This window comes from Hyperolius riggenbachi, chromosome 7, assembly GCF_040937935.1.
Source record: "Hyperolius riggenbachi isolate aHypRig1 chromosome 7, aHypRig1.pri, whole genome shotgun sequence".
In the NCBI taxonomy this organism is placed as follows: domain Eukaryota; kingdom Metazoa; phylum Chordata; class Amphibia; order Anura; family Hyperoliidae; genus Hyperolius; species Hyperolius riggenbachi.
Window position 1 is genome coordinate 155,942,193 of NC_090652.1, and position 27,483 is coordinate 155,969,675.

General features: G+C 48.2%; 1 protein-coding gene across 6 annotated transcripts in view; it reads left to right on the plus strand.

Moving 5' to 3' along the window:
• Positions 1-27,483, plus strand: part of LOC137524665 (uromodulin-like) — a 408,103-nt gene that overhangs the window by 81,144 nt on the left and 299,476 nt on the right. For all 6 annotated transcript variants that reach the window (XM_068244787.1, XM_068244788.1, XM_068244793.1 and 3 more), the window contains one exon: positions 20,416-20,568. In XM_068244787.1, coding sequence (XP_068100888.1) covers positions 20,416-20,568 — 153 coding nt within the window. The remainder of the gene's footprint in view (positions 1-20,415; positions 20,569-27,483) is intronic.

The window sequence follows — 27,483 nt, forward strand, 5'->3', positions numbered from 1 at the left end:
GAAATTTGGGCCTGTGTATTAGAATACATGGCTTTCAAGGCATTGAGAAAGTGGCCTTTAAAATTTTGCTGACCTAGGACCCCAAATAGCCAATCCCACTCCACCTGATCAAATGCTTTTTCCGCATCTATACTTAAAAGTGCTGCTGATTTATGAGTTATGGGATATGCTCTTACTTGTTCCAGTATAGTAATAACTTTTCTAATGTTGGTCACCGCTGCTCTATGTCTGACAAACCCCACTTGGTTTGGGTGTATTAGCCTAGGCATAATATCCGCCAGTCTATTGGCTAGGATTTTCGAGAGAAGTTTTACGTCTAGATCTATGAGAGAGATAGGTCGGAAAGAGGAGACTTGTTCTGGGTCCTTTCCCTCCTTGGGAATTAGCTTGATGTGAGCCAAATGTCCCGTGGAGGGATAGTTTCCCGTGTGAATTATTTTATTGTAGACTGTGACTAGTGTTGGCGCAATTTCTTCCTTTAGAATTTTGAAATATTCAGAGGACAGTCCATCAGGACCTGGGGCCTTTCCTAGTGCTAAGGAAGTGATCGCCGTCTTAATCTCCCCTAGGTTAATATCTGCGTTTAATGATTCCTGTTCCTCTTCTGTCAATTTTTTTAAGGGGATTTTCTTTAAAAAGGTCTGAATGTTTGTCACTTGGGGATTTTTAGAGGAGTAAAGTTGCTGATAGAAATCTGCAAATAAGTTGCATACTGATGAGGGATGGTGAGCAAGCACTCCCCTTGTGTCCCTAACGGCTATTGGTTTTGAATTGAAGAAAGTTTTTTTTGTTAGAGAGGCTAATAGCCTTCCAACTTTTTCCCCATGTTTGTAGTACTGAAGATTTATATACGGTCTGTGAGTTTCCTCTCGTACTCTAAGCCAGGTATCGCAGTTCAGTTTAGTAGTAACCCAGTTCTTCCTGTTTGCCTCAGAGGGATTAGATCTGTATTTAGTGTATGCCTGTCTCACCTTCAGTACTGCTTCTGCATAATTTTTATTTGCTTCTAGTTTTTTCTTTTTTAAATATCCCATAATTTTACCTCTAATAACTGCTTTGGAAGCTTCCCAAAATAAAATAGGATTATCTCTATGCTGGGAGTTGTCACTTTGATATTCTAGCCACCAGTTTTTAATTAAGTTAATGAAGTTTTCATCTGTGTATAGATGAGAAGGAAAGCGCCAAATGAAATTATCACCTTTTGGCGTCGAGTCATGTAATTCAATGGCTACTGGTGCATGATCAGAGATAATCATGTCCTGTATGGTTGCTTCTAAAAGTCTAGGTGCAAGCCTGTCCCGAACAAAAATAACATCTATACGTGAATGCGTCTTATGCCTATGGGAGAAATGAGAATATTCTCTTGAGGCAGGATGTAAAAAACGCCAGGTATCAATCACACTGGTGGCTTCGATCAAAGTGGCTAACCTTCTGTCATGTGACCTTGTATGAGGGCTGGCTCCTGATTAGTGATGCTCAAATACCCCTTTTTAAAATTCGAGTTTGGTCGAATTCGAATAGTAAATTATTCGAGGTCAGTCGAATATTCGAGTCGAATAATTTTTACTATTCGATTCGACCTCGGACTTCGAGCTCACTATTCGAGTCGGTATTCGAGCTGACTATTCGAATTGGCCTTAAATAGCTTCCAACACTTGTTTTGAGGGTGAATGATGCAAGAAACCTCTTTTTTTCCAAGTAACAACAGCAAGTGATTATGTGGGGATGTTCCTTTAAAAAAAAATGTGGAAAGAGAAGTTGTGTCCTTAATTTTGTTCAGTAGTGTTACTGTATATACTTGTTCTTCTTCTTCTTTATCTTTCTTCTTCTTCTTCTCGATCTTCTTCTTCTATATTGTCTTCATCTTCATCTTCATCTTCATCCTCTTCCTCTTCTTCTTCTTCTTCTTCTTCTTCTTCTTCTTCTTCTTCTTCTTCTTCTTCTTCTTCTTCTTCTTCTTCTTCTTCTTCTTCTTCTTCTTCTTCTTCTTCTTCATCTTCTTCTTCATCTTCTTCATCTTCTTCATCATCTTCTTCATCTTCTTCTTCATCTTCTTCTTCTTCTTCATCTTCTCCTTCCTTTTCAATATCGTCTTCTTCTTCTTCACGTATTTCTCTTTTCAATTTTTTTTTTAAAGAAATGCAGCTATTTTTGAGCGTAACAAACAGCTGGTGGGCGCACGCATGTTGGAAGCGCCATTGTATGTGCTCCCTGGCAGTGGAAACACAAAGACAGCAGGAGGTAAATTCAGCAGCAGGAGGAGGAGGATGAGTGTGTGGCAGCAGGCAGTCAATGAGGCAGGCAGCTCGCCGTGACATAATAGCCCTGGTACCTAGCGGTGATACCAGGGCTGTAAATAAACACAACAGGAGGTCCCAGACAGCGGTCGTGCAGCCCACATTGTGTCCAATACACAACTGGGACAACACAGTTTTCAACCCGGGCACCTCAGAAAAATTAAACCTTTTTTTTTTTTTTAATGGTTTGTTTGGTTTTTGGTTTTGCAACCAATATAGCTATTGTTTGACGTAATAGCTGGTGGCAGAGTGGCAGCAGAAGGTAAATCATCTGTGTACCCTGGCAGTGGGAAACACAGACAGACAGCAGCAGCAGGAGGAGGAATGGAGGAGTAGGCGAGCAGCTATTGTTTGACGTAATAGCTGGTGGCAGAGTGGCAGCAGAAGGTAAATCATCTGTGTACCCTGGCAGTGGGAAACACAGACAGACAGCAGCAGCAGCAGCAGCAGGAGGAGGTATGGAGGAGCAGTGTGAGTGTGGCAGCAGGTAGGCAGCGTGACATAATAGCCCTGGTACCTAGCGGTGATACCAGGGCTGTAAATAAACACAACAGGAGGTCCCAGACAGCGGTCGTGCAGCCCACATTGTGTCCAATACACAACTGGGACAACACAGTTTTCAACCCGGGCACCTCAGAAAAATTAAACCTTTTTTTTTTTTTAATGGTTTGTTTGGTTTTTGGTTTTGCAACCAATATAGCTATTGTTTGACGTAATAGCTGGTGGCAGAGTGGCAGCAGAAGGTAAATCATCTGTGTACCCTGGCAGTGGGAAACACAGACAGACAGCAGCAGCAGGAGGAGGAATGGAGGAGTAGGCGAGCAGCTATTGTTTGACGTAATAGCTGGTGGCAGAGTGGCAGCAGAAGGTAAATCATCTGTGTACCCTGGCAGTGGGAAACACAGACAGACAGCAGCAGCAGCAGCAGCAGGAGGAGGTATGGAGGAGCAGTGTGAGTGTGGCAGCAGGTAGGCAGCGTGACATAATAGCCCTGGTACCTAGCGGTGATACCAGGGCTGTAAATAAACACAACAGGAGGTCCCAGACAGCGGTCGTGCAGCCCACATTGTGTCCAATACACAACTGGGACAACACAGTTTTCAACCCGGGCACCTCAGAAAAATTAAACCTTTTTTTTTTTTTTAATGGTTTGTTTGGTTTTTGGTTTTGCAACCAATATAGCTATTGTTTGACGTAATAGCTGGTGGCAGAGTGGCAGCAGAAGGTAAATCATCTGTGTACCCTGGCAGTGGGAAACACAGACAGACAGCAGCAGCAGGAGGAGGAATGGAGGAGTAGGCGAGCAGCTATTGTTTGACGTAATAGCTGGTGGCAGAGTGGCAGCAGAAGGTAAATCATCTGTGTACCCTGGCAGTGGGAAACACAGACAGACAGCAGCAGCAGCAGCAGCAGGAGGAGGTATGGAGGAGCAGTGTGAGTGTGGCAGCAGGTAGGCAGCGTGACATAATAGCCCTGGTACCTAGCGGTGATACCAGGGCTGTAAATAAACACAACAGGAGGTCCCAGACAGCGGTCGTGCAGCCCACATTGTGTCCAATACACAACTGGGACAACACAGTTTTCAACCCGGGCACCTCAGAAAAATTAAACCTTTTTTTTTTTTTAATGGTTTGTTTGGTTTTTGGTTTTGCAACCAATATAGCTATTGTTTGACGTAATAGCTGGTGGCAGAGTGGCAGCAGAAGAAGGTAATTCTGTGTACGCTGGCAGTGGGAAACACAGACAGACAGCAGAAGGGCAGTACACAGCAGCCCACTGTAGGTGTAAAATGTGTGGCTGCAGGCGACGTAATAGTCAAAGTGAACCAGGCTGGCTTAGTGAGCAGGAGCCAGGAGGTGGTAAAGGGTGGTAAGGCACATTAACGATGGTTCCGGCAGCCAGTTCATGTCCCCCTCTCGCCGACAACAGGGGCCAGGAACTCGCCTTCCACCCACGCCTGGTTCATCTTGAGAAACGTCAGTCTGTCCACAGACTTGTGAGACAGACGTGAGCGTTTCTCGGTGACCACGCCACCAGCTGCACTGAAGCAGCGCTCGGACAGCACGCTGGAAGGGGGGCAGGACAGCACTTCCAGGGCGTACTGCGCCAGCTCGCTCCAGATCTCCATGCGCTTGACCCAATACTCCATGGGATCAACAGGGGCATCGCTGTCAAGCCCGCTGTACGACCCCATGTAGTCAGCCACCATGCGGGTCAGGCGCTGGCTGTGACCGGAGGAGGATGCTGCTGCATGCATCTCCTCTCTAGTCACTGCTGCCGGAGCCTCTACAGTCCTGTAGAGCTCGTGGCTGAGAGACAGCAGGTCTGTGGGGCGCTTGCTGCTGCTGGATGCAGGCACCTGCTGCTGCCTCTGTGCTGGCTGCTGGACAGTGGGGGTGGAAGGCTGGGGGAAGGCTTCCTCCAAGCGCTCAACAAGGGCCTGCTGCAAGCTCCTTATTTGTTGCGCTGGGTCTCCTCCTGCAGGCGGCAGGAACTGGCTCAACTTCCCCTTGAGGCGTGGGTCCAACATCATGCTGATCCAGATGTCCTCCCTCTGCTTCATCTGGATCACCCTGGGGTCCCTGCGCAGGCACGTCAGCATGTGCGCTGCCATTGGGAAGAGGCGGGCCACGTCTGCTGGCACATCGACGTCAGTGCTGTCCTCATCCTCCTCCTCTGCCGCCTCATCCTCTCTCCACCCCCGCACCAACTCAGCTGCGCTGTGCTGATCCCCCTCATCAGCAGCCAGGTCAGGGACCTCCACCAAGTCCTCCTCCTCCTCCCCCTCAGAGGTGGACTGCGCAGCTGGTTGCCGCTCCTGCTGGTCCAAGGCTGCCGCTCCCTGTTCCAGCAAAGCATCGAGGGCCCTGTTCAGCAGAGAAACCAGGGGCACCCACTCGCAGACCATAGCATGGTCCCTGCTCACCATGTTTGTGGCCTGCAGGAAGGGAGCCAGCACTAAGCACACCTGCTGCATGTGCCTCCAGTCATCATCGGGGACGATGGACGGGAAGTTGCTGGTCTTGTCCCTTCTCAGAGCTGCGGAAACAGTGGCCAGGGCAAGGTACTGTTTGACAGCGCGCCTCTGTTCAACCAGACGCTCCAACATCGCCAGGGTGGAGTTCCAGCGAGTCGGAACGTCAAGGATCAGCCGATGGCGTGGCAGATCCAGCTCCTTTTGCACGTCTTCCAGGCTCGCACAGGCTGCAGCCGAGCGCCGGAAGTGACGCACAACATTCCTTGCCGTTTCCAGCAGTTCGCCCATCCCCTGGTAGGTGCGCAGGAACTTCTGCACCACCAGGTTCAGCACGTGGGCAAGACAGGGGATGTGGGTCAGGTTTCCCCTGTCTATTGCGGCAACCAGATTGGCCCCATTGTCGGCCACCACCTCTCCGACTCTGAGGCCTCTGGGGGTCAGCCAAATCCTCTCCTGCTCCTGGAGTTTGGCCAACACATGGGTTGCCGTCAGCTTGGTCTTCCCAAGGCTGACCAAGTGCAGCAGCGCTTGGCAGTGGCGGGCCTTCACGCTGCTGCTGAGGCGGGGGGTTTGGCCAGGTGTGCCGGAGGATGGCAGAGGATCGGAGGAACCTGCTGCAGTTCCCCTGAGCCTGCGGGGTGGCACCACCCACTGTGTTGCTGCTGCTGCTGTGCCCGCTGCTGCTCTCCCATCCTCACCCCCTTCCACCAAGCTGACCCAGTGGACAGTGAAGGACAGGTAGCGGCCTGTCCCGAAGCGACTGCTCCAGGAGTCCATGGTGACGTGGACCCTTTCACCAACCGCGTGCTCCAGCCCTCGCTCCACATTGGCCATCACAAAGCGGTGCAGTGCAGGAATGGCCTTGCGGGAGAAAAAGTGTCTGCTGGGGAGCTGCCAGTCTGGGGCTGCGCAAGCAAGCAGCGCACGAATGTCGCTCCCCTCCTGCACGAGCGTGTACGGCAGGAGTTGGGAGCACATGGCCCGTGCCAGCAAGCCGTTCAGCTGCCGCACGCGACGGCTGCTGGGAGGCAGAGCCCTAACCACCCCCTGGAAGGACTCGCTCAAAAGGCTCTGGCGTGGCCTTTTGCTGACACGGGAATCAGCAGACACAGCAGAGGAGGCCACTGAGGACTGGCTGCCAGAACAGGCCTCAGTGTCGGCGGCAGGAGTTGCAGAGGGGGGAGGAGCAGTGAGTTTCCGCACTCCTGCTGGTGCTGCTGGAGGAGCAGGAGGGCGGGTGGCTGCTGTTGCTGCTGCTGCTGCTGAAGGCTGTGCAGTGATGGGTGTGGTGCCACTGCCAGCAGCAGATGCCTTCAGCCTCTGGAACTCCTCATGCTGGTGGAAATGTTTAGCCGCAAGGTGGTTGATGAGCGAGCTGGTGCTGAACTTTAAGGGGTCTGCACCTCTGCTCAACTTCCGCTGACAGTGGTTGCAAGTGGCGTACTTGCTGTACACAGTGGGCATGGTGAAAAACCGCCAGATTGGTGACAGAAACTTCCCCCTACGGCATGGAAGCGCTGCTGCCTGTCTCCCTGTGGTGGTTGGGGGGGGGGGGGCTTGGGTGCGGCTGGGGGTGGTACTGGCTGATGCTGCTGCTGCTGCTGCTGAGCCTGAGACACCAGCAGGCTGTGGGACGCTGCCAATGCTTTCAATGATGCGCCTCCTTGCAAGGCCCACAAGCGCATCCTCCTCCTCCTCCTCAGAGCTGCTGAGGACGACATCCCCTGGAGCTGGTGGCACCCAGTCTCTGTCTGTCACCGGGTCATCATCATCCTCCCCCTCCTGAAACATGTCCTGCTGGGATGAGGACCCCCCAAACTCCTCTCCTGATGCATGGATGAGCTGCTTGACTGTCGCCACAGTCTTGCTGTCCAATCCCTCATCCCCCAAAGTGCCCATCAGCATCTCCTCCTCAAGATCGCCAACAACAGCAGACAATTTACTCATGATGCCTGGGGTCAAAAGACTGCTGAATGACAGGTCGGCGAGTGACGGTGAACTGGCCTCCTCCCCAGACCCTGCTGGGCGGCTGCTGCGAACAGGGGTGGTGGTGGTGGTGAGGGTGGAGGCCTCGGATGCAGAGCTGATGGCGGGCTGCTCATCCTCCGTCATGAGTTGCACCACAGTGTCTGCATCCTTTTCCTCAATGGGACGTTTCCGACCCGGCTGGAGGAAAATGGGAGCAGGTGCTACACGCTGCTGCTGCTGTGTCTCTGCAGCGTGAGTTGCAGATGCTCCTGCTGGGCGGCCCCCCAAGGCGTCCACGGCCAGTGGCTATGGGAGGAATGTTAGCCACTGACGCTGCTGCTGCTGCTGCGGAACTGTGCATGGTGGCGCGCCCGCGGCCGCGGCTTGCCACAATGCTGCTCCCTCTCCTCCTGATTCCCTTGCTGCCCTTCCCCTTGCCCAAACCGCGCTGGCTGCCACTTCCAGACATCTTCAATGTTTTGGGCGTATAGACAAAAGTTTTTTAAAAGGGCGGGTGAAAAGTGGGGTACTTTAATGGAGTGGGTTGGTTGGTGAGGTGACTGAGTGAGTGTCCCCTAGTACAGTAAGTAAGTAGTAACAGTCAGGAAGTACAACTAGCAGTTACAATAATCAGTAGTAATCACAAGTAAATTTAGTGTGTGTACACTCAGACAGTGAGTGCACGCACGCAGGAGCTAGTAGCCTATGAACACAGTGACTGAGTGTCCTAGACTCCTAGTACAGTAAGAGTAAGTAGTAACAGTAAGTAGAACTAACTAATTACAATAATCAATCAGCGATCAGAAGGAAATGGAGTGTGGGTGGTGTGTGTACACTCAGACAGTGAGTGACCGCACGCAGGAGCTAGTAGCCTATGAACACAGTGACTGAGTGTCCTAGACTCCTAGTACAGTAAGAGTAAGTAGTAACAGTAAGTAGAACTAACTAATTACAATAATCAATCAGCGATCAGAAGGAAATGGAGTGTGGGTGGTGTGTGTACACTCAGACAGTGAGTGACCGCACGCAGGAGCTAGTAGCCTATGAACACAGTGACTGAGTGTCCTAGACTCCTAGTACAGTAAGAGTAAGTAGTAACAGTAAGTAGAACTAACTAATTACAATAATCAATCAGCGATCAGAAGGAAATGGAGTGTGGGTGTGTGTACACTCAGACAGTGAGTGCACGCACGCAGGAGCTAGTAGCCTATGAACACAGTGACTGAGTGTCCTAGACTCCTAGTACAGTAAGAGTAAGTAGTAACAGTAAGTAGAACTAACTAATTACAATAATCAATCAGCGATCAGAAGGAAATGGAGTGTGGGTGTGTGTACACTCAGACAGTGAGTGCACGCACGCAGGAGCTAGTAGCCTATGAACACAGTGACTGAGTGTCCTAGACTCCTAGTACAGTAAGAGTAAGTAGTAACAGTAAGTAGAACTAACTAATTACAATAATCAATCAGCGATCAGAAGGAAATGGAGTGTGGGTGGTGTGTGTACACTCAGACAGTGAGTGACCGCACGCAGGAGCTAGTAGCCTATGGACAGTGACTGAGTTTCCTAGACTCCTAGTACAGTAAGAGTAAGTAGTAACAGTAAGTAGAACTAACTAATTACAATAATCAATCAGCGATCAGAAGGAAATGGAGTGTGGGTGGTGTGTGTACACTCAGACAGTGAGTGACCGCACGCAGGAGCTAGTAGCCTATGGACAGTGACTGAGTGTCCTAGACTCCTAGTACAGTAAGAGTAAGTAGTAACAGTAAGTAGAACTAACTAATTACAATAATCAATCAGCGATCAGAAGGAAATGGGGTGTGGGTGTGTGTACACTCAGACAGTGAGTGCACGCACGCAGGAGCTAGTAGCCTATGGACAGTGACTGAGTGTCCTAGACTCCTAGTACAGTAAGAGTAAGTAGTAACAGTAAGTAGAACTAACTAATTACGATAATCAATCAGCGATCAGAAGGAAATAGAGTGTGTGTTGTGTGTGTACACTCAGACAGTGAGTGCAGTGCGCACACGCAGGAGCTAGTAGCCTATATGAACAGTGACAGTGAGTGTCCCTACGGGTACAGTAAGAGTAAGTAGTAAGTAAGTACAACTAACTAACAATAATCTATCAGTAATCAGAAGGAAATAGAGTGTGTGTACACACAGACAGTGAGTGAGTGCACACACGCAGGAGCTAGCTAGTAGCCTATAAACAGTGACAGTCAGTGAGTGTCCTACTCCTAGTACAGTATAACTACAATACTATTAGTAAAGGACAGCAGAAATACTGGTATAGATGAGAGAAATAAACAGAGGACAGCTGCCCACAGAGGCAAGGCCCCCCTGAGGCCTAAACCTGTAAGCTTGCAGCAGCTGCCTGTCTCTATTCTAATGTAACACACAAGCTACTAACTAAAATACAATGTCTATCTAACTAACAACAATATAGGTGTATATGGCAGGTGTAGGTGAGCAAAAACGCTAGGTAAATGATCACAATAGAGCACTTGCTAAGCCAAAGCACAAAGGAGCAACTCTCTCTCTGTACAAGTCTCAGGCAAGCATGGAGAAACGGAACATGGCGGCCGCTATTTATAGGGTAGGGGCTGGCCAGGGTCCCCCTCTGTGATTGGCTGCCGTCAGAGGGCCTGGGAGCCCTCTGATTGGCTCTAAGGACATCAATCTGGGCTATGACGCTATTCGAGCTCGGTACCGAGCTCGAATAGCGCCGGGTTGCTCGAATAGCTCGAATAGTGAATGGGCTATTCGAGTGTACTCGGATAGCCCATTCGAATAGCTCCAGCTATTCGGAGCTCGAATACCGAGCTCGAATAGCTGAAAAAGAGCTCGAATATTCGAGCTACTCGAATATTCGAGCTCTGCTGAGCACCACTGCTCCTGATCTATCTTCCTTGGCTTCCACCACTGAGTTCATGTCTCCTCCTACTATTAAATTAGGATGCGTGATCTTTGACAATTTTGAAATTAAAGAGTCAAAAAAAAGCTGGTTTTGCTCATTAGGGGCATAGACATTCCAAATGTGAAACATTTCGTTGTGAACCTTCAATACTAATGATAGCCATCTGCCATGCTGATCTGCATCAGAATTAGTGTTGGGCGAACATCTAGATGTTCGGGTTCGGGCCGAACAGGCCGAACATGGCCGCGATGTTCGGGTGTTCGACCCGAACTCCGAACATAATGGAAGTCAATGGGGACCCGAACTTTTGTGGTTTGTAAAGCCTCCTTACATGCTACATACCCCAAATTTACAGGGTATGTGCACCTTGGGAGTGGGTACAAGAGGAAAAAAAAATTAGCAAAAAGAGCTTATAGTTTTTGAGAAAATCGATTTTAAAGTTTCAAAGGGAAAACTGTCTTTTAAATGCGGGAAATGTCTGTTTTCTTTGCACAGGTAACATGTTTTTTGTCGGCATGCAGTCATAAATGTAATACATATAAGAGGTTCCAGGAAAAGGGACCGGTAACGCTAACCCAGCAGCAGCACACGTGATGGAACAGGAGGAGGCGCAGGAGGAGAAGGCCACGCTTTGTGAGACACAACAACCCCGGCCTTGCATGAGGGCAAGAAGCGTGCGGATAGCATGCTTTGTACCGCCATGCAGTCATAAATGTAATAAAGATAAGAGGTTCCATAAACAGGGACCGGCAACGCTAACCCAGCAGCAGCAGCAGCAGCAGCACACGTGATGGAACAGGAGGAGGCGCAGGAGGAGAAGGCCACGCTTTGTGAGACACAACAACCCAGGCCTTGCATGAGGACAGAAAGCGTGCGGATAGCATGCTTTTTACCGCCATGCAGTCATAAATGTAATAAAGATAAGTGGTTCAATAAACAGGGACCACGCGGCAACGCTAACCCAGCAGCAGCAGACGTGATGGAACAGGAGGAGGCGCAGGAGGAGAAGGCCACGCTTTGTGAGACACAACAACCCAGGCCTTGCATGAGGGCAAGAAGCGTGCGGATAGCATGCTTTGTACTGCCATGCAGTCATAAATGTAATAAAGATAAGTGGTTCAATAAACAGGGACCACGCGGCAACGCTAACCCAGCAGCAGCAGACGTGATGGAACAGGAGGAGGCGCAGGAGGAGAAGGCCACGCTTTGTGAGACACAACAACCCAGGCCTTGCATGAGGGCAAGAAGCGTGCGGATAGCATGCTTTGTACCGCCATGCAGTCATAAATGTAATAAAGATAAGTGGTTCAATAAACAGGGACCACGCGGCAACGCTAACCCAGCAGCAGCAGACGTGATGGAACAGGAGGAGGCGCAGGAGGAGAAGGCCACGCTTTGTGAGACACAACAACCCAGGCCTTGCATGAGGGCAAGAAGCGTGCGGATAGCATGCTTTGTACCGCCATGCAGTCATAAATGTAATAAAGATAAGTGGTTCAATAAACAGGGACCACGCGGCAACGCTAACCCAGCAGCAGCAGACGTGATGGAACAGGAGGAGGCGCAGGAGGAGAAGGCCACGCTTTGTGAGACACAACAACCCAGGCCTTGCATGAGGGCAAGAAGCGTGCGGATAGCATGCTTTGTACCGCCATGCAGTCATAAATGTAATAAAGATAAGTGGTTCAATAAACAGGGACCACGCGGCAACGCTAACCCAGCAGCAGCAGACGTGATGGAACAGGAGCAGGCGCAGGAGGAGAAGGCCACGGTTTTTGAGACACAACAACCCAGGCCTTGCATGAGGACAAAAAGCGTGCGGATATAGCAGCAATGCTTTTTGCCGCCATGCAGTCATAAATGTAATACAGATGAGAGGTTCAATAAACAGGGACCGGAAACGCTACACCATCCCAGATGTTCATTGGTCATGTTACTTGGTTGGGGTCCTGGAGTGTTGCGTAGTCATTTCCAATCCAGGATTGATTCATTTTAATTTGAGTCAGACGGTCTGCATTTTCTGTAGAGAGGCGGATACGCCGATCTGTGACGATGCCTCCGGCAGCACTGAAACAGCGTTCCGACATAACGCTGGCTGCCGGGCAAGCCAGCACCTCTATTGCGTACATTGCCAGTTCGTGCCAGGTGTCTAGCTTCGATACCCAATAGTTGAAGGGTGCAGATGGATTGTTCGACACAGCTACGTCATCTGACATGTAGTCCTTGACCATCTTCTCCAGGCGATCGGTGTTGGAGGTGGATCTGCACGCTTGCTGTTCAGTGGGCTGCTGCTGCATGGGTGTCAGAAAATTTTCCCACTCCAAGGACACTGCCGATACCGTTCCCTTTTGGGTACTAGCTGCGGCTTGCGTTGTTTTCTGCCCTCCTGGTCGTCCTGGGTTTGCGGAAGTCAGTCTGTCTGCGTACAACTGGCTAGAGGAGGGGGAGGATGTCAATCTCCTCTCTAAAGTCTCCACAAGGGCCTGCTGGTATTCTTCCATTTTGACCTGTCTGACTCTTTCTTCAAGCAGTTTTGGAACATTGTGTTTGTACCGTGGATCCAGAAGGGTATAAACCCAGTAATTGGTGTTGTCCAGAATGCGCACAATGCGTGGGTCACGTTCAATGCAGTCTAGCATGAATTGAGCCATGTGTGCCAGAGTCCTACCAGAATCCTCATCATCCTCTTGTGAGCGTTGTGATAGTTGTTGTGATGCATCATAGTCGTCACCTTCCTCCTGGTCTGCTTCTGCTGACCATTCGCGTTGAATTGTGGAAGTCCAACGTGCACCGCTCTGGCCCTCGTCAGTGGTGGCATGAAATTCCTGCTCCAACTCCAGCTGTTCCTCCTCCTCTTCTTCGTCATAGCTGCTGGGGCCAGCGTTCCCTGAGGCGGATGGCCTGATGTTGGTACCATCACGCTGATCGTTTTCTCCTTCAGATTCCCCCAGTTGCATCATGACAGCTGTTTCCTTGATTTTTAACATCGACCTCTTCAGTAAACACAGCAGTGGTATGGTAATGCTGACTGAAGAGTTGTCACTGCTCACAAGCAACGTGGATTGCTCAAAATTTTGGAGGACTTGGCAGAGGTCCAACATGTTGGCCCAATCGGATCCACAGAAGCTTGGCAGCTGTCCGGATGCGCCTCGGTACTGCGCCGTCATGTACTGGACCACTGCACTCTTCTGCTCGCAAAAGCGGGCTAGCATGTGCAGCGTAGAATTCCAGCGCGTAGGGACATCACACAGCAAGCGATGGTGGGGGAGATTGAAGCGCTCCTGCATCTTGGCGAGTGCCCCCGAAGCAGTACTGGAATTTCTACAATGTTTGGCCACTCGACGCACCTTCAACAGAAGATCGGCCACGCCTGGGTATGTCCTCAGGAACCGCTGAACTACTAGGTTCATCACGTGCGCCAGGCAAGGGATGTGTGTCAGCTTAGCCAACCTTAAAGCGCGAATGAGATTACTCCCATTATCACACACAACCATGCCCGGTTTCAGGTCCAGCGGTGCCAGCCACAAATCCGTCTGTTCCTTTATTCCCCTCCAAATTTCCTCCCCTGTGTGCTGCTTATCCCCAAGGCAGATTAGCTTCAGCAACGCTTGCTGACGCATGCCAACAGCTGTGCTGCACTGCTTCCACGATCCTACTGCTGCTGGGTTAGCGTTTCCGGATGAGGTACAGCTTTGAGATGCGTTGGAGGAGAAGGAGTCAGAGAGGTAGGTGCTGCTGTTGTTATCCAGTGGGAGGGACGGCGGTGCAGCTGTTTGTGGCGTGGGCAACACCCGTGCCGTAGCAGGTGAGGAATCGCTGCCAGGCACCACAAGGTTCACCCAGTGCGCGGTAAGGGAGATGTATCGACCCTGGCCGAACGCACTCGTCCAGGTGTCAGTGGTGAGGTGAACCTTGCAGGCAACGGCATTCTTCAAGCTTCGGGTTATTTTGCTGACCACGTGCTCATGCAACTCAGGCACTGCAGAGCGCGCAAAGTGGTAGCGGCTGGGAACCACGTAACGTGGGATGGCCACTGACATCATGCCCTTGAAGCTGTTTGTCTCCACCACTCGATATGGCAGCATTTCGCAGGCCAGAAGCTTGGCTATGCTGGCTGTTACTGCCACGGCCCGGGGGTCATTTGCTGGCAATTTCCTCTTGCGCTCAAACATCTCCGACACAGACAACTGAACCGTAGCGCTGCACACGGAAGGGCTGTTGGTTGTTGTGTTTGATGAACACTGGGAGACCTCAAGAGCACTACTCCGGAAAGTGACAGTGTCAGCGTCGTCTGATGTTTGTGAATGTTGTGAACCACGCAATGGCTGGGCTACTGCTGCTGCTGAGGCGGGTCTGGTGGTGAGTCTGGTGAACCCAAGGGAGGCAGTGTTGTTGCTGGTACCCTGTCCTGACGCGTTTGCCCACAGAGTGGGATGTTTGGATAGCATGTGACGGCTCATGCTGGTGGTGGAGAGGTTGTTAATACTTTTCCCCCTGCTCAGGCGGGTCTTGCACACCTTGCAAATCGCCATGGTAACATCCTCAGTGCAGTCTTCAAAGAAAGCCCAGACTTTGGAGCACCTGCCTCCTTGCTGGCGATTTCTGTTTGCTCCTCTTTTGCCTCTCACTTGAACTTCCACGCATGTGGTGCCTGAAATTGCGCGCCGCCTACCTTGTGGCACAAGGCGAACTCGTGCAGCAGTGGGTTCTTCAACAGACTCATCTGTGCTGCTGCTACGACGGCGATGTTCTCGTTCACAAACAAAATCTGGGTCTCTGTCCACATTGTCCATACCCTCCTCTTCCATCTCCTCAAACTCGTCATATGTCATTGTGGGCCGCCGCCGTGGAGTAGAGCTCCCCACAACAACCTCTGCGCAGCACACTCCAACATCGTCTTCCAGATCTTGTCGGCCGACCTCCTGCAATTGCAACCCCTCCTGCCCAAATTGCTCTGGGATTTGGGTTTCCGAGTCCTCCTCGGACTCGCCTTGTATTTCAGTGCGCGGTGCATTTCCCACAGTTAACGGTTGTGAATCCAGGCACAACATTTCTGGCTGTTCCTCCATTGACCTTTGAAAGGTGGAAGTTTGTTGGGCTGGGAATAGCTCCTGCGAATACCCCATTGTGTCCTGAGGTAATTCATCGGACTGGTTATCTGGCAGTTGTGTGCGTGGTGTCGCTGCCGGTTGTGTCAGCTTTGTGCCCACTGGCTCCTTGTAACTGGCTGAGGACTCGGACCTCGTGCGTGATGTGCCGGTGCTGCTTAACCCACTGCTGGACGCTTGAGAGGTCATCCAAGTAATTATCTGGTCCTGTTCTTTTGGATTTGTGAGGGTTGTTGTCCTGGACAACATGGGCGGTATTGAGTGGGTTTTCTTGGGTGCTCCCCTGTGGCCTGTACGTGAACCGTCAGGGGAAACACCTCTTCCCTTGCCCCTCCCTCTTTCACCGGATTTCTTCCTCATTTCACTTATCCTTACAGTACACGCTGACTGGCAGCAGTACAGTGGCAGTACAGAAATGCTATACAGTACCACTATTCCCAGCAGCGACACAGAGCACAATGCTATACAGTGACGGGTGAGCGGTGTACCACTATTCCCAGCAGCGACACAGAGCACAATGCTATACAGTGGCGGGTAAGCGGTGTACTACTATTCCCAGCAGACACAGAACAGTAAACAGAATGCTATATAGTGTGGCTGAGCGAGCGGTGTACCACTATTCCCAGCAGACACAGAACAGTAAACAGAATGCTATATAGTGTGGCTAAGCGAGCGGTGTACCACTATTCCCAGCAGACACAGAACAGTGAACAGAATGCTATATAATGTGGCTGAGCGAGGTACACAGAGTGGCAGTAAACAGAATGCTATATAGTGTGGCTGAGCGAGTGGTGTACCACTATTCCCAGCAGACACAGAACAGTAAACAGAATGCTATATAGTGTGGCTGAGCGAGCGGTGTACCACTATTCCCAGCAGACACAGAACAGTGAACAGAATGCTATATAATGTGGCTGAGCGAGGTACACAGAGTGGCAGTAAACAGAATGCTATATAGTGTGGCTGAGCGAGCGGTGTACTACTATTCCCAGCAGACACAGAACAGTAAACAGAATGCTATATAGTGTGGCTGAGCGAGCGGTGTACCACTATTCCCAGCAGACACAGAACAGTAAACAGAATGCTATATAGTGTGGCTGAGCGAGCGGTGTACCACTATTCCCAGCAGACACAGAACAGTAAACAGAATGCTATATAGTGTGGCTGAGCGAGCGGTGTACCACTATTCCCAGCAGACACAGAACAGTGAACAGAATGCTATATAATGTGGCTGAGCGAGGTACACAGAGTGGCAGTAAACAGAATGCTATATAGTGTGGCTGAGCGAGTGGTGTACCACTATTCCCAGCAGACACAGAACAGTAAACAGAATGCTATATAGTGTGGCTGAGCGAGCGGTGTACCACTATTCCCAGCAGACACAGAACAGTGAACAGAATGCTATATAATGTGGCTGAGTGAGGTACACAGAGTGGCAGTAAACAGAATGCTATATAGTGTGGCTGAGCGAGCGGTGTACTACTATTCCCAGCAGACACAGAACAGTAAACAGAATGCTATATAGTGTGGCTGAGCGAGCGGTGTACCACTATTCCCAGCAGACACAGAACAGTAAACAGAATGCTATATAGTGTGGCTGAGCGAGCGGTGTACCACTATTCCCAGCAGACACAGAACAGTAAACAGAATGCTATATAGTGTGGCTGAGCGAGCGGTGTACCACTATTCCCAGCAGACACAGAACAGTAAACAGAATGCTATATAGTGTGGCTGAGCGAGCGGTGTACCACTATTCCCAGCAGACACAGAACAGTGAACAGAATGCTATATAATGTGGCTGAGCGAGGTACACAGAGTGGCAGTAAACAGAATGCTATATAGTGTGGCTGAGCGAGCGGTGTACTACTGTTCCCAGCAGCGACACAATGACAGGGGGGACCCTGGCTAGCGTGGCTGGAGCGCGAACTACCCTGCCTGCCTACCCAAAGCTAAACCCACAGACAAATGGCGGAGATATGACGTGGTTCGGGTATTTATTTACCCGAACCACGTGACAGTTCGGCCAATCAGAGCGCGTTCGGGTCCGAACCACGTGACCCGTTCGGCCAATCACAGCGCTAGCCGAACGTTCGGGGAACGTTCGGCCATGCGCTCTTAGTTCGGCCATGTGGCCGAACGGTTTGGCCGAGCACCGTCAGGTGTTCGGCCGAACTCGAACATCACCCGAACAGGGTGATGTTCTGCAGAACCCGAACAGTGGCGAACACTGTTCGCCCAACACTAGTCAGAATGTAAGACCTCTGCCTTGAAATTTCTGTTTAGGAGTATCAAAACTCCTGCTTTTTTATGAGCTGCAGGGGCTCCATATACCTCTCCTACCCATTTTTTCTTATATACTGAAATTGGTGCTGTGTTAGATGCGTCTCCTGAAGGAGGCATATGTCAGGAGCTAACTTTTTTAGATGGTTCAAAATGCGTGATCGTTTGCCTGCTGACTGCAGGCCTTTTACGTTCCATGATATAAGTCTCATCTGATGACAGATTCCGCATGGCATATAACTTTTGGGATTTCACCATAAGCATACATAGATGTTATCTTACTAAATAATGGTCGACACAGTGTACCTCCGTTCCCACCCCCCATCCCCTGAACCCGTTCCCCCATAACCTGTTCCTCCAACATGAGGAAATGAAGAATGTTAGTTGTATACCCAAATAACGCTTTCAGGGAAAAAGTACATTTCCCGTACATGGACTTCCTTTTTTTCCCGATGGTGACTCTTTCCACCTAGCTCCGAGACAGTCACGCTTACTAACCAGGCCTTGCTATATGACTTTTTGCTCTTTTGGAAGGCTACATAGGAGATCAACAGTCCCTTTTAAGCAGGACCTTCTCTGGAAGGGGATGTTTGCCTCTCGGGTGAGGAGCGTGACGAGATCTGTGCGTTGAGGAGGTAGTGTTGCACGTCTTCAGGCGAGATAAAGTTGCGCTGTTTTCCATCTGACTCTATAATCCTCAGTGTAGCAGGATATAGCAGCATGAATTTTATTCCCCTGGCAGCTAGAGTATTGCATGAGGATACAAAGGCCTGCCTTTTTTTTGACACTTCAGCCGAGTAATCGTTGAAGAGGAGCAAATGACAGTTTTGTATTTCAAGTTGGTCACCGTTGCGGTAGGCAGCCATTAGTTTTGTTTTATCTGCAAAGTCTAAATAGCGTACCATCACCATACGTGGCATATTGCGGGCTTGCTTTTTGCGTATAGGCCCCACTCTATGTGCACGCTCCACTTTTAACGGGGCTTCTAGGCCTAAAGTTGCAGGGATATCTCTAGCACAAATATCAAACAGTTGAGCGTCAGTGATTTCTTCCGATAGGCCAACTATTCTGATGTTGTTACGCCTGGATCGATTTTCTAGATCCTCGATTCTATTGTGAGCTAGAGCGTTGTCTCTGAGCAGGGTTTCTATCTTGAGGTTGGCAGCGTGTAAGTCATCCTCACAGCTTCCCACTCTCTGCTCCGCATCTTTAATTCTTTTAGCTTGTTGTTGCATGTCTTTTTTAATGCCCTGCAGAGCTTGTTTAATAGTGTCCTGTATGGTGGCTTGTATGTCAGGTGCTAATGCTTTGCCTACCTCTTCTGCCAGTTTTCTATAGTCGATCTGCAGGCTGTGTTTTGTGCCTCCTCTCCGCGATCCTACTTCTGACTCCCCGTCCGAGCTGGAGCAGCGAGACTGCGCCTCCTCCTCCATATTCTGTAGCGTGGCCTTCCATGCAGATTTCCTGCCCGCCATCTTGGGAGTGTCCTCTCCGCGGGATTTCGATTTCTGACCCAAGCGCGTCAGGTAGCGGTCCATACGTCGCACCGCTCGCTTCTTTGGTGCTGGCTTACTCCCCGGGTGTGTTTGCGGGAGGTTTCGGCGGGCAATCGCTGGGTAGCAGGCTGGGAAGCGCAACCGTCCGCCGGAGCTCTGCTATTCCTCCACCACCATGCAGGCGCCGGAACCGGAAGTCCCACGCCCCCTCTTTCATGTGTATCATCTATGTACTGCATTTCATGCACAGCTCTCTTTGACATCAGCTTCTCTTTTCATGTGCTGCTCCCGATTTACAGCATTTTTTTCATATGTAGCAAACCATATTCCATGTCTAAGTGCCCCCTTGGACTGGAACCGCCCAAGGCCTGGGCCCTGGTGTCCTTTTTAGAAATCTGGCCCTTGGCAGCTGGTCCCCCTGGTCATGGGGCTCAACATGGGAGGTGTAGGAGTGAATGTTGAGGATGAGAGCATCAGGGATCGGTTGAAAAGGGCGCCCGAGCTGCCTGTATGAAAAGGGCGCCGCCATAGACATCAATGTTATTTCTGGAAATATGGGCTACAAGGTGTAGAAAAGGGCGCCCGAGTTTTGATATAGGCTACAAGCGGGCTCCCCTTTGTAGCCCATATTTTTTCGGCTACAAGGTTTTCGGCTACAAGCGGGCTCCCCTTTGTAGCCCATATTTTTTTTCAGCTACAGTAAGGTGCCCCTCTGTAGCCCATATTATTGACTTTTTTTTGTAGCCGAAGTTTTTATATGGGCTACAAGTACTGTAAGCCGAATTATTTCATTCCCCCACTATCCATGGCGGCCTGGAGGGGGAATAGTAATTAACACATCCCGGAGTTTTTTTCTAGCCGAAGTTTTTATATGGGCTACACCAGGCGCCTTTTTTTTTGTAGCCGAAGTTTTTATATGGGCTACACCAAGCGTCTTTTTTGTAGCCGAAGTTTATATGGGCTACACCAGGTGCCTTTTTTGTAGCCGAAGTTGGTATATATATATGGGCTCCACCAGGCGCCCTTTTTTACCGGCGCCCTTTTCATGTAGACCCGAGCATCAACATTTTGCTGGGGGGGGGGGGGGGGGGGGATGAATGATATGTAGTCAACTACTCTTGCATTATTAAATGCATCCAAGCAAATATATTTAATAAGATGAAAAGCTTTGTGCATATCTACTGTTCCCTAGGTCATTCTACATAGAAAGTCTTGCTACACCAATTAAAATTTGCTTGTTTTCTACTGAATATTGTTTGTCTTTGTGTGTTTAGCAAGTCTCATTAGACAGCTCAGCAAATGTTATTGTTGTTAGTACTTTTATTTACATTGTGATAGTCATAACTGATTACAATTATTATTGTTTCAGGATCTTCCCTGACCTACCTTGTGGACACAACGGGGTCAATGTATGACGACCTTGCTCAGTTGAAGTTGGTAAATACGTGGCTCCTGGATCGCGTTACTGCTAGACTGTCTTGTGGCGTCTATCAGTACACCATGGTGGAGTTCAACGATCCAAGTAATAACCATTATAAAACAATTACTTCTGTTGCTTTTTGGTGGTCTTGTATAAAAAACATCAGTTATAGAATTTTTTTCTACTTTTCATAGTACTGTTAATTATTATTATTATTATTATTTTTAGCACTTATCTATTTCAGAGGTCTACGCCAATTCAAAAGGGGTTTGTTTTCTTTTTCAGTTAGGCTTATTGGCATTAGTGTAAAAATCTTATCACAGGACTCCAGGAGGCATCTTGGCATCCGTTTAAACTTGGCACTGGTATGCTGCCTTTATTATTAGGCAAAATTATTTTAAAGCGGGATATAACCCAGAATTTCTTCTTTGCTCTAAAATATTACTTACAGCATACGATATACTAACACAATGTTTTGTTTTTTTAGTAAAACATCATTCAAAGGGTTACATCACAGGGCTGACTCTTTCTTCTGCAGGGAGAACCCACATCCAACTGTTTATAATCTTATTGTAACGGTTGGATGTCGCAACTCAGATGTCCGATTATTTGGTGATCTGCAGAATCACCAATAATGGAGATGCTACACCTGATTATGTGTGATCTGCATAATCACCAATAATACCAGTATAGCAGCACAAGGAACTGAGTATGTAGTGCTTGGTGCAACCGTAACTTAATAGTATGACGAGACCTCACCAGAGGGGCTGGTGAGGTACTTTCAGTACACTGACCGTGTAATAGAGTACAGTAACTTTAATAGTTTAGCGAGACCTCACCAAAGGGGCTGGTGAGGTACTATCTGCACAATGACCGTATAATAAAGTACAAACCCCAGCAAGCTGGAGATACTGAAACTGAAGAGATAGAATCTCCCGAGGAGTGGGTGATTCAGACAGCACTACAGCCTAGAGATCACCTGAAGGGCAGGTGAATGAGATGGTACTGCAGCCTGAGGAGCAGGAGATACAGACAGTACTGCAACTAATGATCATCTGAGGAGCAGGTGATTCAGACTGTACTGCAGCCTAGGAGCAGGAGGTACAAACAGCACTGCAACTAATGATCACCTGAGGGCAGGCGATTCAGACAGTACTGCAGCCTAGGAGCAGGAGCAATTGGTCACTAGCAAATCACTTCACCAGAGGAGCTGGAGAAACTAACACCTCACCAGTGGCGAGGACCCACTGGTGAGTAGAAAGGTCAGACAGGCAAGGGTTGGCAACAGAGAGGACAGTATCAGAGCAGAATCATAAGGCAGAGGAGTAGTCGGTAATCGGGCAGAGGTTCAGCAACGTTAGGCAGATAGGCAGAGGTACAGAATCGGGAAGCTTAGAGCAGAGTCAGAGTAAAGCCAGAGTCAAACACAGAATATCAATCACAATATAAATAATATCCTAGTCTAGGTGTGAAGTCCTTGAAGTTAGCGGAAATTAATTTTTATTGGTTTTTTTTCACAAAGTGTCATTTTTCACTAACTTGTGACAAAAAATAAAATCTTCTATGAACTCGCCATACACCTAACGGAATACCTTGGGGTGTCTTCTTTCTAAAATGGGGTCACTTGTGGGGTTCCTATACTGCCCTGGCATTTTAGGGGCCCTAAACCGCGAGGAGTAGTCTAGAAAACAAATGCTTCAAAATGACCTGTGAATAGGACGTTGGGCCCCTTAGCGCACCTAGGCTGCAAAAAAGTGTCACACATGTGGTACCGCCGTACTCAGGAAAAGTAGTATAATGTGTTTTGGGGTGTATTTTTACACATACCCATGCTGGGTGGGAGAAATTTCTATGTAAATGGACAATTGTGTGTAAAAAAATCAAACAATTGTCATTTACAGAGATATTTCTCCCACTTAGCATGGGTATGTGTAAAAATACACCCCAAAACGCATTATACTACTTCTCCTGAGTACAGCGGTACCACATGTGTGGCACTTTTTTACACCCTAAGTACGCTAAGGGGCCCAAAGTCCAATGAGTACCTTTAGGATTTCACAGGTCATTTTGCGACATTTGGTTTCAAGACTACTCCTCACGGTTTAGGGCCCCTAAAATGCCAGGGCAGTATAGGAACCCCACAAATGACCCCATTCTAGAAAGAAGACACCCAAAGGTATTCCGTACGGAGTATGGTGAGTTCATAGAAGATTTTATTTTTTGTCACAAGTTAGCGGAAAATGACACTTTGTGAAAAAAAAACTATTAAAATCAATTTCCGCTAACTTGTGACAAAAATATAAAAACTTCTATGAACTCACCATACTCCTAACGAAATACCTTGGGGTGTCTTCTTTCTAAAATGGGGTCATTAGTGGGGTTCCTATACTGCCCTGGCATTTTAGGGGCCCTAAACCGTGAGGAGTAGTCTTGAAACAAAAATGACCTGTGAAATCCTAAAGGTACTTATTGGACTTTAGGCCCCTTAGTGCAGTTAGGGTGCAAAAAAGTGCCACACATGTGGTATCGCCGTACTCGGGAGAAGTAGTACAATGTGTTTTGGGGTGTATTTTTACACATACCCATGCTGGGTGGGAGAAATACCTCTGTAAATGACAATCTTTTGATTTTTTTACACACAATTGTCCATTTACAGAGGTATTTCTCCCACCCAGCATGGGTATGTGTAAAAATACACCTCAAAACACATTGTACTACTTCTCCCGAGTATGGCGATACCACATGTGTGGCACTTTTTTGCACCCTAACTGCGCTAAAGGGCCCAAAGTCCAATGAGTACCTTTAGGATTTCACAGGTCATTTTGAGAAATTTCGTTTCAAGACTACTCCTCACGGTTTAGGGCCCCTAAAATGCCAGGGCAGTATAGGAACGCCACAAATGACCCCATTTTAGAAAGAAGACACCCCAAGGTATTCCGTTAGGAGTATGGTGAGTTCATAGAAGATTTTATTTTTTGTCAAAAGTTAGCGGAAATTGATTTTAATTGTGTTTTTTCACAAAGTGTCATTTTCCGCTAACTTGTGACAAAAAATAAAATCTTCTATGAACTCGCCATACTACTAACGGAATACCTTGGGGTGTCTTCTTTCTAAAATGGGGTCATTTGTGGGGTTCCTATACTGCCCTGGCATTTTAGGGGCCCTAAACCGTGAGGAGTAGTCTTGAAACGAAATTTCTCAAAATGACCTGTGAAATCCTAAAGGTACTCATTGGACTTTGGGCCCTTTAGCGCAGTTAGGGTGCAAAAAAGTGCCACACATGTGGTATCGCCGTACTCAGGAGAAGTAGTATAATGTGTTTTGTGGTGTATTTTTACACATACCCATGCTGAGTGGGAGAAATATCTCTGTAAATGGACAATTGTGTGTAAAAAAAATTAACAAATTGTCATTTACAGAGATATTTCTCCCACCCAGCATGGGTATGTGTAAAAATACACCCCAAAACACATTATACTACTTCTCCTGAGTACGGCAATACCACATGTGTGGCACTTTTTTGCAGCCTAACTGCGCTAAGGGGTCCAAAGTCCAATGAGCACCTTTAGGCTTTACAGGGGTGCTTACAATTTAGTACCCCCCAAAATGTCAGGACAGTAAACACACCCCACAAATGATCCCATTTTGGAAAGTAGACCCTTCAAGGTATTCAGAGAGGGGCATGGTGAGTCCGTGGCAGATTTAATTTTTTTTTGTCGCAAGTTAGAAGAAATGGAAACTTTTTTTTTTTTCTCACAAAGTGTCATTTTCCGCTTACTTGTGACAAAAAATAATATCTTCTATGAACTCACTATGCCTCTCAGTGAATACTTTGGGATGTCTTCTTTCCAAAATGGGGTCATTTGGGGGGTATTTATACTATCCTGGAATTCTAGCCCCTCATGAAACATGACAGGGGGTCAGAAAAGTCAGAGATGCTTGAAAATGGGAAAATTCACTTTTTGCACCATAGTTTGTAAACGCTATAACTTTTACCCAAACCAATAAATATACACTGAATGGGTTTTTTTTAATCAAAAACATGTTTGTCCACATTTTTCGCGCTGCATGTATACAGAAATTTTACTTTATTTGAAAAATGTCAGCACAGAAAGTTAAAAAAATCATTTTTTTGCCAAAATTCATGTCTTTTTTGATGAATATAATAAAAAGTAAAAATCGCAGGAGCAATCAAATAGCACCAAAAGAAAGCTGTATTAGTGACAAGAAAAGGAGCCAAAATTCATTTAGGTGGTAGGTTGTATGAGCGAGCAATAAACCGTGAAAGCTGCAGTGGTCTGAATGGAAAAAAAGTGGCCGGTCCTTAAGGGGTAGAAAGCCCTAGGTCCTCAAGTGGTTAATGAAGGTGACCCTCTGACCTTCTGTACCAGAAAAGACGGGTCGTAATTAAAAATACGATAAACATCTATGCTTGAAGTTACGAAAATGCGAGTGATGCCCCGAGAACTTCTCAGGTGGGGGCACCCTCGGTTCGATCACAGAAGGGGGTGACACTCGAGTATTAGGGTCCAGTAAGTGGTTAACTGACTCAGTTAGTTGTTCAATCTGAGTCTGTTGCACGTTAACTGTTTTAATGAGTTCATTAACAGTGGTGGCTAATACATCGACCCGGTTGCAGAGTGTCTCCATATTTTTCTTGTCTGCTGTTCTGTAACGGTTGGGTGTCGCAATTCAGATGTCCGATTATTTGGTGATCTGCAGAATCACCAATAATACCAGTATAGCAGCACAAGGAGCTGAGTATGTAGTGCTTGTAGTGCTGAGTATGTAGTGCTGAGTGCTTGGTGCAACCGTAACTTAATAGTTTGACGAGACTTCACCAGAGGGGCTGGTGAGGTACTATCAGTACACTGACCGTGTAATAGAGTACAGTAACTTTAATAGTTTAGCGAGACCTCACCAGAGGGGCGGGTGAGGTACTATCTGCACAATGACCGTATAATAAAGTACATACCCCAGCAAGCTGGAGATACTGAAACTGAAGAGATAGAATCTCCCGAGGAGCAGACAGCACTGCAGCCTAACGATCACCTGAGGGGCAGGAGATCAAGTCTGCACTGCAGCCTAGAGATCACCTGAGGGGCAGGTGAATGAGACGGTACTGCAGCCTGAGGAGCAGGAGGTACAGACAGTACTGCAACTAATGATCACCTGAGGAGCAGGCGATTCAGACAGTACTGCAGCCTAGGAGCAGGAGCAATTGGTCACTAGCAAATCACTTCACCAGAGGAGCTGGAGAAACTAACACCTCACCAGTGGCGAGGGCCCACTGGTGAGTAGAAAGGTCAGACAGGCAAGGGTTGGCAACAGAGAGGACAGTATCAGAGCAGAATCGTAAGGCAGAGGAGTAGTCAGTAATCGGGCAGAGGTTCAGCAATGTTAGGCAGATAGGCAGAGGTACAGAATCGGTAAGCTTAGAGCAGAGTCAGAGTATAGCCGGAGTCAAAAACAGAATATCAATCACAATATAAATAATATCCTAGTCTAGGTGTGAAGTCCTTGGTTTCAACACCTGGGATCTAATCTAAGGTCTGAGCGCTAACACAGGATGTATTCACGACAGCAGACAGTGTCTGAAGGAAGACAAGACAAGACAAGACAAATAACATTTATATTGCGCTTTTCTCCTTGCGGACTCAAAGCGCCAGAGCAGAGCAGCAGCCACTAGGGCGCGCTCTATTGGCAGTAGCAGTGTAAGGGAGACTTGCCAAAGGTCTCCTACTGAATTAGTGCTGGCTTACTGAACAGGCAGAGCCGAGATTCGAACCCTGGTCTCCTGTGTCAGAGGCAGAGCCCTTAACCATTACACCATCAGCTTCTTAAGCCCGGAGGCTTAAGAAGCAGAGGAGACCTCACTGGCATGCCCCCAGCAGTCAGCCAATCCTGGGCGCCGTGAGGCTCCTCTGACGTCAGCCGACCAGCAGGTCAGCTGACGAGCCTCCTCTTAGCATAAAGGTCCCGTCTGTGCGCGCGCCCGCGCGAGAAGGTGACCCTTTGAGTAAACAAATGTTCCGTCCTCGGCGTCCTAGATGCCGGGAGCACGGGCAGCGGCATGAAGGCAGCTGCCCGTCACATCCGGTTTGCGTTCCAGCGTGGTCACGGAGACACGCTGGACGCCACCGTGTTTCCCATCTTCCCCTTCACTCCCTGACATGCGTGGTGTGTTCCGGCAGATGCCGAGATTTACTATTTAAACCAGCTGCCGCCATCAGTATATGCACTCCTATCATAGCAGCCGGACGCATTTGTTTTATGCCCTATTTGGCCATCAGGATTGTAAGTACCATCTCTCTATTTTATGTTTATGCATATTGTGCTTTGATTAACTTCTGCATGTATATTTATAATGCTAGACTGGTGTCATATTGTTGCCTAAGGGAATTGGAGACATATGGTGACATTATTTGTTGCATTGTCTCTTTCCAGCTATAACTATGCATCTTTGGTGTCTGCAGTGGTCTTTTTTAGTCATTATCATGCACATATGGTACTGGCCTTCTCTTTTCCCTTGAATTACAGTGGTTCAAGGATGTTGCTATATTAAGTTTCAAGGGATTTTCGGTTATAGATATCTATGTTATCATATCGAGTTGGGCTGTATACTGTGCGTTTGGACTATGGTGTGGCCTTTGCATATTTGGTACATTTATTTTTGTGACACCTATTGTCTTAATGTACGGTGCCAGTCTCAATCTCTGGTTGTTTCTATGCCATGTATGGGAGAGATACACTTTTTGATGTACGTGTTGTGTATTTATGTATATATATATATATATATATATATATATATATATATATATATATATATATATAGGTCTACACTGTTTGGACTGATTATGCCACGGTGTATAGCTACACGTGGTTGTGCTGGACTACAAGAATTTTATTCCTCAACCCGTTAGGCTTTAATCGTTTAGGCTTTGGCCATTAGATATTTATGTTGTTTTTACACCTCCTTTTAAGGTGCACTCTACATCTGGTTGGCTCAGATGTTTC